The 13,193-nt window shown below is 39.9% G+C and overlaps 1 protein-coding gene across 1 annotated transcript in view; it reads left to right on the top strand.

Annotated features, from left to right (window-relative positions):
• LOC100739561 (glycerophosphodiester phosphodiesterase domain-containing protein 1) overlaps nt 1–13,193 on the top strand; it is a 45,620-nt gene that overhangs the window by 13,272 nt on the left and 19,155 nt on the right. Inside the window, exons 2-4 of the mRNA XM_021082208.1 lie at nt 3,608–3,650; nt 10,370–10,505; nt 11,931–11,976. Coding sequence (XP_020937867.1) covers nt 3,608–3,650; nt 10,370–10,505; nt 11,931–11,976 — 225 coding nt within the window. The remainder of the gene's footprint in view (nt 1–3,607; nt 3,651–10,369; nt 10,506–11,930; nt 11,977–13,193) is intronic.

Raw genomic sequence — 13,193 nt, 5'->3', positions numbered from 1 at the left:
ATGATGGGAACTCCAAGGCATTAACTCTTGACTGTAATAAGAATCATTGTAGGAGTTCCCATTGTGGCTCAGCTGTTAACAAACCCAACTAGCATCCATGAGGAAGCGGGTTCAATCCCGGGCCTCATGTAGTGGGTTAAGGATCTTGCGTTGCCGTGAGCTGTGGTGTAGACGTGGCTCAGATCTGGAGTTCTGTGGCTGTGGTGTAGGCTGGCAGCTACAGCTCCGATTCGACCCCTAGCCTGGAAACCTCCATATGCTGCGGGTGCGGCCTTAAAAATGACCAAAAAAGAATCATTGTAATTTGAAGTGATGACAAAGAAAAGTGCTTCATGGAGGAGTGCAGGAATTCATTCTGGGATGAAGATTGGGATGCTGTGAAGAGAATATTCAAGGCATATGGCCTAAGAATTTGATTCTATTTTAAAAGTAATGCATAGTCATTACAGAGGGTTTGTAAGGTATAGAAGAATGCAGTTAAATCATTTGTGGCATTCCCATCATGCACAGCAGAAACGAATCTGACCAGGAACCATGAGGTTGCGAGTTCGATCCCTGGCCTCGCTCAGTGGGTCGGGGATCTGGCATTGCAGTGAGCTGTGGTGTAGGTCACGGATGTGGCTTGGATCCTGCATTGCTGGCAGCTGTAGCTCCGATTAGACCTCTAGACTGGGAACCTCCATATGCCGCGGGTGTGGCCCTAAAAAGCAAAAAAAAAAAAAAAGAAAGAAAGAAAGAAAAATCATATGTATTCTAATCACCCGGAGATAACTGCTATTAACTGATTTGTTAAGTTATAAACTACTGATGATTTATTGTACCAGAAAGCAAGGAAAGTAAAAGGACACAGGGAGGAGCTAATGATGTTGACTTCGATTACTTGGTGAAAGTGGTGAAGTTACTCTTTTTCTCTTGGTAATTAGTAAGTATTCTGTAGGAAATTACTTTGAAATTAAACACCCCATTCCTTATCAAACTTTCAGTCCATTTATTAAAGTGGATCCAGAATATCCTATTTTGTTCAATGGTTTAAAGTTTGTTATTATCATCATTTGATATTAACTTTATCTCAGGTCTGGCCAGTGAGAGCTCCTTCAAACTGGCTTCTGTGTTCTATTAACTTCCTTGCTTTTTGGGATAACAGGCAGTCAGTAGTTTATCCTAACCTAGAAATAACCATATTAACACTATTTTCTTTTTGGTAATATTCTAGGATGCTGTGATCTTGAATATTGATTATTTGTATATAATATATTTCCATAGTTTTTTACTCAAACAAACACTGACTGGACTTTTAAAGGTCATTTAAGGAGATCCCGTCGTGGCGCAGTGGTTAACGAATCCGACTAGGAACCATGAGGTTGCGGGTTCAGTCCCTGCCCTTGCTTAGTGCGTTAACGATCCGGCGTTGCTGTGAGCTGTGGTATAGGTCGCAGACGCGGCTCGGATCCCGATTTGCTGTGGCTCTGGTGTAGGCCAGTGGCTACAGCTCCGATTCGACCCCTAGCCCGGGAACCTCCATATGCCGCGGGAGCGGCCCAAGAAATGGCAAAAAAAAAAAGTCATTTAACCTCAAAGTTACACTTACTTTTGAAAAAACCTTTAAGATCCACATTTGCTTCATCTGTTTTCTATTGTGCATCAGCTCTGTAACGAAAGTGAACCTAAAGTCAAGGTAGATTTTTTTTTTTCACATGGGTATCTCTTTCTGTCTGCTAAATTGGTGGAACTTTTAGAACATTAGGGAATTCCCATTGCAGCTCAGCAGTAAGGAACCTGACTAATAGCCATGAGGACTTGGTTTGATCCCTGGCCTTGCCCTGTGGGTTAAGGATGTGGCATTACTGTGAGCTGTGGTGTAGGTTGAAGGACGTGGCATGGATCTCGAGTTGCTGTGGCTGTGGTGTAGGCCGGCAGCTGCAGGTCAGATTCTACCCCTAGCCTGGGGACTTCCATATACCACAGTGCGGCCCTAAAACAACATTAAAAAAAAAAAAAAAAGGGAGTTCCCGTGGTGGCGCAGTGGTTAACGAATCCGACTAGGAACCATGAGGTTGCGGGTTCGGTCCCTGCCCTTGCTCAGTGGGTTAAGGATCCGGCGTTGCCGTGAGCTGTGGTGTAGGTTGCAGACGCGGCTCGGATCCCGATTGCTGTGGCTCTGGCGTAGGCCGGTGGCTACAGCTCCAATTCAACCCTAGCCTGGGAACCTCCATATGCCACGGAAGCCGCCCAAGAAATAGCAAAAAAAAAAAAAAAAAAAAAAAAGTGAAAAGCTATCACTTTCTAATTGATGACACAGCACTTGATATGTTAATTCATTCAGTTATACCAGTCCTTTGAGATGGGTGCCATCATCATCCACATTCTTAGCCACAGAGAAATTAGATAACTTTCCCAAGGTTCCCAAGTATCAAATAGACTTGAGAGCAGAGATCCTAACTCCAGAATCCCACCCTCAACTACTACACTATACTACCTTCAGTCACAGGGATTGAAAGTCACTTCTTGAAGTTCCCACTGTATTGCAACAGGATTGATGGTGTCTTGGAAGTGCTGGGACGCAGGTTCGATCCCTGGCCCAGCACAGTGGATTAAGGATCCCTCATTGCCACAGTTGGGGCTTAGGTGGCAACTGCGGCTCCAATCTGATTCTCAGCCTGGGAACTCCATATGTTGCAGGGCAACCAAAAAAGAAAACAGTCACTTCTTGGAGTTCCCACTGTGGTACAGTGGGTTAAGAACTACTGCAGGAGTTCCCATCGTGGCTCAGTGGTTAACGAATCTAAGAACCATGAGGTTTCGGGTTTGAGCCCTGGCCTCGCTCAGTGGGTTAGGGATCCATTGTTGCTGTGAGCTGTAGTGTAGGTCGAAAACGAGGCTCAGATCTGGCGTTGCTGTGGCTGTGGTGTAGGCCTGCGGCTACAGCTCCAATTAGACCCCTAGCCTGGGAACCTCTATAAGCCGAGGGTGCTGCCCTAGAAAAGACAAAAAGAAAAAAAAAAAAAAAAAAAAGAATCCTACTGCAGTGTCTCATGACACTGCAGAGGCACAGGTTTGATTCCTGACTGGGGAACTTTTATATGCTGTGGGTACAGCCATTAAAAAAAAAAAAAAGTAAGTCCTGAGCAAGGGAGAAGAGAGATGGGTTAATATTTTACACTATAGTATGATAAGACAGAAGAGGACTTGGTCCACATACACCTCCTTAGAGTTAAAAACGTCTTTCCTCTGTATCCCTATAGTCTCTCAAGCATCCCTCTACTAAGGCATTTATCATTTTATAACATAAAGTATTAACCCATCTCTCTTCTCCCTTGCTCATGAGCTGCCAGAGAACTCCTCGCTTCTGTTTTTTTTTTTTCTATGACAAGCAGATATGGCTTAAAAATCATGTTTAGGTTTTAACCCTCCTGCATTGCTGTGGCTGTGTTTTGATCTTTCATTCATCTTGGTGCTGCTAAACACAATTCAAAATACCATTGCATTCTTTAAAACACCTGTAATGTCTACATTATATATAAATGTGAGTCACTGATGTGTATTATTTAAATGAATTTCTGGGGGAAAAAAAGGTGTTCAAAGCAGCTTCAATTTAATGTTTTCACAGGTGCTGGGGAAAATTTGGAGAATACAATGGCAGCCTTTCAGCAGTAAGTATATAAAAAGGTATTCTTTTCTTTTAAAGTGATGATGAAGGTAGTATACACATTGCTTCCACTTGTGATAGTTGTTGCTATTTTATTAACATCACTTTTTTAATTCACTTAGTCTGAAGTGGTTAGAAAGACTGTTTGGCTTCAACATAAGGGAAAACTAGATCAGAGTTTTGGGTCATCAAATGATACTGTAGTTCTAAAGCTGAAAGAAGACATTTGTAACAGGGAACAAACTGTGTGTAATGCTAATTAGTCTCAGAGGGAAAGAGAACAGGAGAAAGTGAAACAACTGTTACACTGGCTGTTGTTTCTGAGTGGGATTTTGTGTCTACTCAGTAATTCTTCCTTAGATGTGAACCTGTAATCTAGTCTTTCTTTGAAGCATTATGATCTGATCTTTTAATAAGGTAAGTAAATTTATTTTCAATTTTTAAATCACTCATATTGCATATGAATGTCTTTTAGAGCATAGCAGAGAGAAGCAGCAGGAAAGATAGGAATGAAAGCTGGTTGATACTTTGTTCTTTGTCTTAGAGTAAATGATTATCATCAGTCTGTGGTAATGGTGGGAGAACACTTTTCTTTTCCCTGAAACTCAAGACAGGGAATGTGATAAGTTAAACCTCATGAAAAACAATCATAACCATATTTAGTAAGAAAAATATCTTATATAATCTGGAGCAAAATTTTTATGTACAAAAAATATCTTCTTATATAATCTGGAGCAAAATTTTTATGTACAAAATTAGAGCTAATAGGAGTTCCCGTTGTGGCTCAGTGGTTAACGAATCTGACTAGGAACCATGAGGTTGTGGGTTCGATCCCTGGCCTTGCTCAGTGGATTAAGGATATGGCATTGCTGTGAGCTGTGGTGTAGGTCACAGACAAGGCTCAGCTCCTGCATTGCTGTGGCTCTGGTGTAGGCCAGTGGCTAGAGCTCCGATTCGACCCCTAGCCTGGGAACCTCCATATGCCTCCGTGGGTGCAGCCCTAAAAAAAACAAAAAGACCAAAGAAATAAATAAATTGCTTTGTCGTCTTTGCTACTGAGATTATGTAGCTAGCTAGCTATAGCAAAATATATATTTAATTTTATGTGAATAATTTACACTGAGATATACCCACACATACCCACATACCCTATCACTTATCAAATATTTGTTTCCTGCTGTATAGTGATATATATTACTTAGGAAAAACCTACTCATAACCTTGAGTGATTTTAGCATTCTTTATACATAATACAAGTATACTATTTTGTAATTTTTCTCTATGTTTTTTGCTAACTTTTTATGAACCACCCTGTTTTATGAAGTTAAAACACTGGATTGTATAATAAACAATTTCTTTTTTTTTTTTTTTTTTTTGTCTTTTTTTTGCTATTTCTTGGGCCGCTCCCGCGGCTTACGGAGTTTCCCAGGCTAGGGGTCCAGTCGGAGCTGTAGCTGCCAGCCTATGCCAGAGCCACAGCAACTCGGGATCCGAGCCGCGTCTGCAACCCACACCACAGCTCACGGCAACGCTGGATCGTCAACCCACTGAGCAAGGGCAGGGACCGAACCCGAAACCTCATGGTTCCTAGTCGGATTCGTTAACCACTGCGCCACGACGGGAACTCCTGGATTGTATAATAAACAATTTCTAAGGATGGTACTTTTTTAAAAATTCTTTTTAGGGCCCCACCTGTGGCATATGGAGGTTCCCAGGCTAAGGGTTGTATCAGGGTCAATGGCTTACACCACAGCCATCGCAACGCCAGATCCGAGCCGAGTCTGCAACCTACACCACAGCTCACGGCAATGCTGGATCCTTAACTCACTGAGTGAGGCCAGGAATTGAAGCTGCCTCCTCATAAATACTTGTCAGATTCGTTTCTGCTGAGCCACGACAGGAACTCCAGGATGGTGCATTTTTAAATATACTATTTCTAAGGATGGCAGCCAAATATTTTTTTGTCTTTTAAGATTTTGATTCTTTAAAAAATTTTTTTCTCTTTTTAGGGCCTCACCTGCAGCATATGGAAGTTCCTGGGCCAGAGGTCGAATCAGAGCTGCAGCTGCCAGCCTATGCCACAACCACAGCAATGCCAGATCCAAGCCATGTCTGTGACCTATACCGCAGCTCATTGGAATGCTGGATCCTCTACCCACTGAGCAGGGCCGAGGATCAAACCCTCATCCTCATGGATACTAGTCAGGTTTTAACCTGATGAGCCACAATGGGAACTCCTAAAGTGTTATTTATTTATTTACTTTTGTCTTTTTAGGACCACACCCGCAGCATGTGGAGTTTCCCAGCTAGGGGTTGTATCGGAGCTGTTGCTTCAGGCCTATGCCACAACCACAGCAATGCCAGATCTGAGCCAGATCTGCAACCTATACATGGAGGTTCCCAGGCTAGTGGTCAAGTCAGAGCTCTAGCTTCAGGCCTACACCACAGCCACAGCAACACAGGATCCGAGCCACGTCTGCATCCACAGCTCACGGCAATGCCAGATCCTTAACCCACTGAATGAGGCCAAGGATTGAATTCATGTCCTTATGGATACTAGTCAAGTGGTGACTGCTGAGCAACAACAGGAACACTGCTAAAAAAAATTTTTTTTTTATATTCAGAGAATACCTAATTTAGATGGTTTTTATTTGCTAGATACATTTCATCTTCTATCTTCAAGCAGTTTGTTTTTATATTGTTTCATTCAAGCAGTAACTATTGAAAAGTACCACAACCTTCTCTATAACGTGGTAGCTTTTCCTAACTTTAGTTTTTGGAAGTTTTTTCTGGTTCTTTAAAAGAAGAAGATAACTCTTCCATATGTTATTGTTAGTGTTTATTAGATATTATTTGTTAGGCTGCTTATATAAAACCTATATCAAATAGACTTTAATTTTAACCTTAAATAAGTTTTTGTTGTTACTGGTAGTTTTGGTGGTGGCAGTGATTTTTTTGTTTGTTTGTTTGTTTTGTCTTATCAGTGCTTTTACTGTCAATAAGCACTTTCATTTAAAAAATTTTTTTTTATTTCTTTTTTTTGTCTTTTTATTTATTTATTTATTTATTGCCTTTTTTCTAGGGCCGCTTCTGCAGCATATGGAGGTTCCCAGGCTAGGGGTCTAATCAGAGCTGTAGCCGCGGCCTAGCCACCGGCCTATGCCAGAGCCACAGCAAGGCAAGATCCGAGCCGCGTCTGCAATCTACACCACAGCTCACAGCAATGCCGGATCCTTAACCCACAGAGCAAGGCCAGGGATCGAACCCACAAACTCATGGTTCCTAGTCAGATTCGTTAACCATTGCGCCATGATAGGAACTCCAATAAGCACTTTCAAATTTGTACTTTTTTCATTTACAAATATTCTTCTATTTTAACTGCTAGGATACTTAGAAGGTTTGTTGGTGGTGTTTTGCTTTGTTTTGTTTTTTTGCTTTTGCTTTTTACAGTACAGCTCATGGCAGTGCCAGATCCTTAGCCCACTGAGTGAGGCCAGGGATCTAACCCACATCCTCAGGGATACTAGTCGAGTTCGTTTCTGCTGAGCCACAGTGGGAGTGCTGTTCCTCCCCACCCCCAATATGCCTGCTTCATGAGCAAAAAAAAAAAATCTAAACATTACGGTACTAAAAAGACCAAGAGGTATAACACATAATTGGCAAAAAACAGATACTATGCTTAAGTATGGTTTATCCTTTTTTGTGTTTAGTTTATAAAATGCTTTCATGATCACCTTAAGTTATGAATATGGCCCTTCTGGGATTCCTTGGGAGTGAGAATCTTTCCTTATGAATCTCTCAATCCCTAACACCTAGATGTAATGTTAATAGGCTCTCACTAAATGCGGTATGGAATGGGGCACTCCAGAAAAAAGAATATTAACAGAAGACAGAGACAGAACTCCATTCAAAATAAGCATGAAACCCAAAACTAAAGGGTTGTATTACACACACACACACACACACACACACACAGAGTTACAAAACCCTTGAGTATGTAAAATCTGGCTCTAAGAGCTAATAAAACTAGGTTATTAAACCAGGCTGCCTTTGTAAATACCCATGAGACAATTTGATCCCTGTGGTATTAACATGAATGGTTAGAGAAAGATACAGATTGTATTAGCAATAGCTGGAAGTATAACTTGGCAGGCAACCAAAATAATTAATCAGTGGCCTGATTCTCATGTTAGAATTGTTTAAAATATCTAATTATCTCATCTGTGAAATGGGAATAATAATATGACCTCAATGTTTTGAGGAGTAAGTGAAATTCAAATAAATTCTTTAACATAAGGTCTACTATAAATTACTATGCTTGTTTCTGTGGCGTTTCAAGTAATTTTACATTTTCTTCTGGAGCCAGAGCTTTTATTTCTTTTTCTGAAAATGTTGAAGCCTGGCTTCTCTAACTTTTTCTGTGTTTGTTATTAGCTTATCAGAAATTCAGGGAGTTCCTGTTGTGGCACAGTGGAGATGAATCCGACTAGGAACTATGAGGTTTCGGGTTCGATCCCTGGCCTACTCAGTGGGTTAAGGATCTGGCATTGCTGTGAGCTGTGGTGTAGGTTGCAGATGTGGCTCAGATCCTGTGTTGCTGTGGCTATGGTGTAGGCCTGCAGCTGCAGCTCCGACTTGACCACTAGCCTGGAAACCTCCATGTGCCAAAAAGCAAGAAAAAAAAAAATTCAGCTATAAAATATCTGGTGTTATTTATGGAAAATTTGAAGGTCAAAGTGATAAAAGGTTTTCTCACTGTGTTTTAGCTATTTGTGTATCAAATTTGAGATAATTATATTACAGTAATTTACAGATTGTCCTAAATGTACTTACTATTGTTCTAAAATTTTATTTATTAGTTTGTTATTAAGAGATAAGGAGTTCCCTGGTGGCTCAGTGGATTAATGATCCAGAATTGTCACTGCTGTGGCTCAGGTCACTGTTATGGTGCAGGTTTGATCCCTAGCCTGGGAACTTTCACATGCCATGGGCAAGGCCAAAAAAAAAAAAAAGAGAGAGAGAGAGAAGCATTCAGTAGATAGAAAACATTTTTTTGTATGATTCCTAAACATCTCTAAAAATATCCAACATTTCAGTTAAAGGAAAACTTCATACTTAGATTTATTCGGTAATGTATAATATTTTTTAATACAGGAAAATACAGATAAACCTTGCTCTTACCCTACTTTCACATACTCATTCAAAACTAAAACAAAAGCATGGAGGAGGTGGATGTAAAAGAGTTAGAAGCTGGGCCCTGGTGCATGTGCCTATGAGTAAATACTGAAACAATGTCCCATGTTGAGTTGGTTATTTTGAAATATGATAAAAATTATCATTGAGGTAAAATAATTCTCTTAACTGGAATATCACAAGATAGACCCACCATATTTTTTTAGGACTCTTTTTTTTTTTTTTTTTTTGTCTTTTTTTTGCCATTTCTAGGGCCGCTCCCGTGGCATGTGGAGGTTCCCAGGCTAGGGGTCGAATCGGAGCTGTAGCTGCCTGCTGTAGCTGCCTGCCTATGCCAGAGCCACAGCAAATCGGGATCCAAGCCGAGTCTGCAACCTACACCACAGCTCACGGCAACGCCTGATCCTTACCCACTGAGCAAGGCCAGGGATCGAACCCGCAACCTCATGGTTCCTAGGATATGTTAACTACTGAGCCATGACGGGAACTCCTCAAGACATTTTTTTTTTTTTTTTTTTTTTATGTAGGGGAAAATTGGTTAAAATTACACTGTATGGTAATTGAATTTAGGTTCTAAAGAAAAGAATCTGCAGAGCTATACAATATATAATTTGTCCAGATTAATTTTCATTTGGGGAAAGAAGTTCTGAATATCCTCAAAATAGTTTACTTAGTAATTGAAAGTCCTCCAAAAATAAAACTATTGAAAAACAAGTATGTGGGGTGGAAAAGAAAAGCTCCCTCAGTTTTTTGGAGGGAATAACTTTAAAAGTACTTAAATGGCTAGATTTACTTGGTGCTCAGTTAAGATTTAAACTTGTTGATTTTAACATTGCTGTTACACCTGAGATTAATTTATGTGATGTTCTGGTAACACAAAACCAAAAAACAAACAAACAAAAAGTAAAAGAAAGACATATACCTGACACAAAATCAGCAGTACTTATCTTTTTCAATCTGTATTTTTGTATTTTGTTTTTACACATTTATTCTTTCTTGAATGATTTTATTTTTTCCATTATAGTTGATTTACAGTGTTCTGTCAATGTCTACTGTACAGCAGTGTGACCCAGTCATACATACAAATGTTCTTTTTCTCACATTATCCTCTGTCATGTTCCATCACAAGTGACTGGATATTGTTTTTACACATTTACAATTCTAGCCAACACAACTGGCAAACAATTTATTTATTTATTGGCCAAGCCTCACAGCCTGTGGGAGTTCCCAGGCCAAGGATGAAACCCACACCACAGCAGTGACCCAACCTGCTGCACCACACAGGAACTTCCCAAATCTCAACATGTGGCCCAGTGTTCTTTCCTTTGTATTGTGTTGCCAAACTTAAAGATTGCTAGTTAGGGAAAGGAGGCAATGAGTCTCTTTTATTCTAAGTTCATGTGGAATCGTTTCATATCAATTATTCATAATGAGTCTTGAGAAATTTTAGTAAGATGGGATTTTCTACTCTTTTGATTTGTAACTCTCAACTTGTTCAGAATGTCATTATTCTTTCTTGTATTTCTTCAGTGCAGTTACAATTGGAACTGATATGTTGGAACTGGACTGCCACATCACAAAAGACGAACAAGTTGTAGTGTCACACGATGAGAATCTAAAGAGATCAACTGGGGTCAATGTAAACATCTCCGATCTCAAGTACTGTGTAAGTAAAAATGTGGGACAAACTAATAAATAATAGATATTAGGGCCTGTAAGATATTTAAACACAGTGAATGCCAGATAGTATTTTATTTTTTATTTTTTTGCTTTTTAGGGCTGCACCCACAGCATATGGAAGTTCCCAGGCTAGGGTCCAATTGGAGCTGCAGCTGCTAGTGACAGCAACGCAGGATCCGAGCCACGTCTGCTACCTACGGCAACGCCAGATCCTTAACCACTGAGCAAGGCCAGGGATCAAACCCTCAATCTCATAGTTCCTAGTCGGATACGTTTCTGCTGCACTATGACGGGAACTCCTACATTTATTTTTCACAAACATTTCAAATGACAAGTTATTCCATTGAGGGGATATGTAGCTGTCTTTAACCATTCTTCTGTTGTTGGGTATTTGAATTAGTTCTGAGTTTTCAGCATTATAGATGACACTGCACTGAACATATGTGTAAAGGTAAAACCTTGTAAAGATAAAATTTTTCTCTATATTTAAAATTATTTCCCTAAATTAACTTCCAGCAGGGAAATGATTGGGTAAAATATTAGAAATGTTGTTTCTTGATTTTGAAAGTTGCTGTTGCCAACCTGCTTTTGTAAAGTGCCTTAAGAGCCTTTTTAAATCTGATAATAGAAGAATTTCCGGGGTTCCCATTGTGGCTCAGTGGTAACAAACACAGCTAGTATCCATGAGGATGTGGGTTCCATCTCTGGCCTCGCTCAGTGTATTAACGATCCAGCATTGCTGAAAGCTGTGGTGTAGGTTGCAGCTTGCAGCAATGCTGGATCCTTAAAGACACTGTGCAGCCCCCGCATTGCTGTGGCCGTGGTGTAGGCCCATAGCTGCAGCTCGGATTTGACCCCTAGCCTGGGAACTTGTATATGCCATGAGTGTGGCCCTAAAAAAAAAAAAAAAAGAAAGATAAGTAAGTAAATAAATAAATAAATAAAATAGAAGAATTTCCATTTTGCCACAACCTTACCATTATTGGGCATTATACCAAGAATTTTCTGATATGCTAAATTAGGTTTTAATTAGAATTTAGTTAGCATTTATTAATTTTATTAGAATAAAATTAATTTTATTAATGAGTTTAAAGTTTTTCTTTATGATCATTAGTCATTTTTTCTTTTTCTTTTCCCTTTGAATTGTCTATTCTTGACATTTGGCTGTTAATATCTGTGTATTTGTTATTGACAAGTGGCCCATATTAGTACAGATTTCTTGCAGGTCATGAAGTAAGTAATTTTATGGTCAATTTGCTGTTGGAGACGTTCTGCTAGAGTGTTCCCTGTCTAAACATTTGTAGTGTTTCATCCCTTTTTTTGGAAGAAGCACATCTTTATGTTTTAATGTAAGATGCTAAAATACTTTTTATTTTTGAGAGCTAACTTTTTTCCACCATGTCTTTTAAAGGAACTCCCACCTTACCTTGGCAAACTGGATGTCTCATTTCAAAAAGGTAATAATTTACATCTGCAGGTTAAACATTTATATTAAAATATATTCATTTATGCTGAGAATTAGCTACACTTGTGTATTATTTTGTGATTATACATTCCAGCTAAAAGTATTGCCCTTGCAGTTCCCGTCGTGGCTCAGTGGAAACGAATCTGACTGGTATCCATGAGCAGGCAGGTTCAATCCTTGGCCTCACTCAGTGGATTAAGGATCTGGAGTTGCTGTGAGCTGTGGTATAGGTTGCAGACTTGGCTCGGATCTGGTTTTGCTGTGGCTGTGGTGTAGGCTGGCAGCTGTAGCTCTGATTCGACCCCTAGCCTGGGAACCTCCACATGCCTCTGTGGGGCCCTAAAAAGCAAAAACAAAAAAAAATTGCCCTCAAAGCCAGTTTTCTCAGGCCTACAAATCTGAAATCTTGATGGTCATCTGACCCTGAGATAATGAGGCCCAAAGTTTTTTTTTTTTTTTTTTTTGTCTTTTGTCTTTTTTGTTGTTCTTGTTGTTGCTATTTCTTGGGCCGCTCCCGCGGCATATGGAGGTTCCCAGGCTAGGGGTTGAATCGGAGCTGTAGCCACCGGCCTACGCCAGAGCCACAGCAACGTGGGATCCGAGCCGCGTCTGCAACCTACACCACAGCTCACGGCAACGCCGGATCGTTAACCCACTGAGCAAGGGCAGGGACCAAACCCGCAACCTCATGGTTCCTAGTCGGATTCGTTAACCACTGCGCCACGACGGGAACTCCAGGCCCAAAGATTTAACTGGATCATTCTATTTAAATTTATATACAGTTCATTTAAGCCTGAATATTAATTACAAGAAACCCAGATACTTTGCACTTCCAGCTTCAAATTCTAAAATATTACAACAGGTGGTAAATCACCCATTATAAATAAAAAAGATAAATTAAAAGAAACTGAAGGGACCCCATTCAGATCCTTACTGATTCTATAATTTTTTAATTCAACATCATTTAGCTGCTCCATATTTTAAATTATTAAAGAGAATTATGTTACTCAAATAAACCATTTCTTAGTCACCTTCACTTTTAGTGTAGCAGTGGTTTTTTTTTTTTTTTTTTTCTTTTGAAGGAACATTTCTCACAAAGAAACATGTTCATTGGCCCAATGTGTTAGTTATGTTAAAATAGAACATATCAGGTTGATGGAAGATACATTACATCAAGATACAGGTCATAAGCTCCCTCACATGTTTTCA

This window comes from Sus scrofa, unplaced genomic scaffold, assembly GCF_000003025.6.
Source record: "Sus scrofa isolate TJ Tabasco breed Duroc unplaced genomic scaffold, Sscrofa11.1 Contig565, whole genome shotgun sequence".
In the NCBI taxonomy this organism is placed as follows: domain Eukaryota; kingdom Metazoa; phylum Chordata; class Mammalia; order Artiodactyla; family Suidae; genus Sus; species Sus scrofa.
This window is presented reverse-complemented; position numbering and strand designations above follow the sequence as displayed.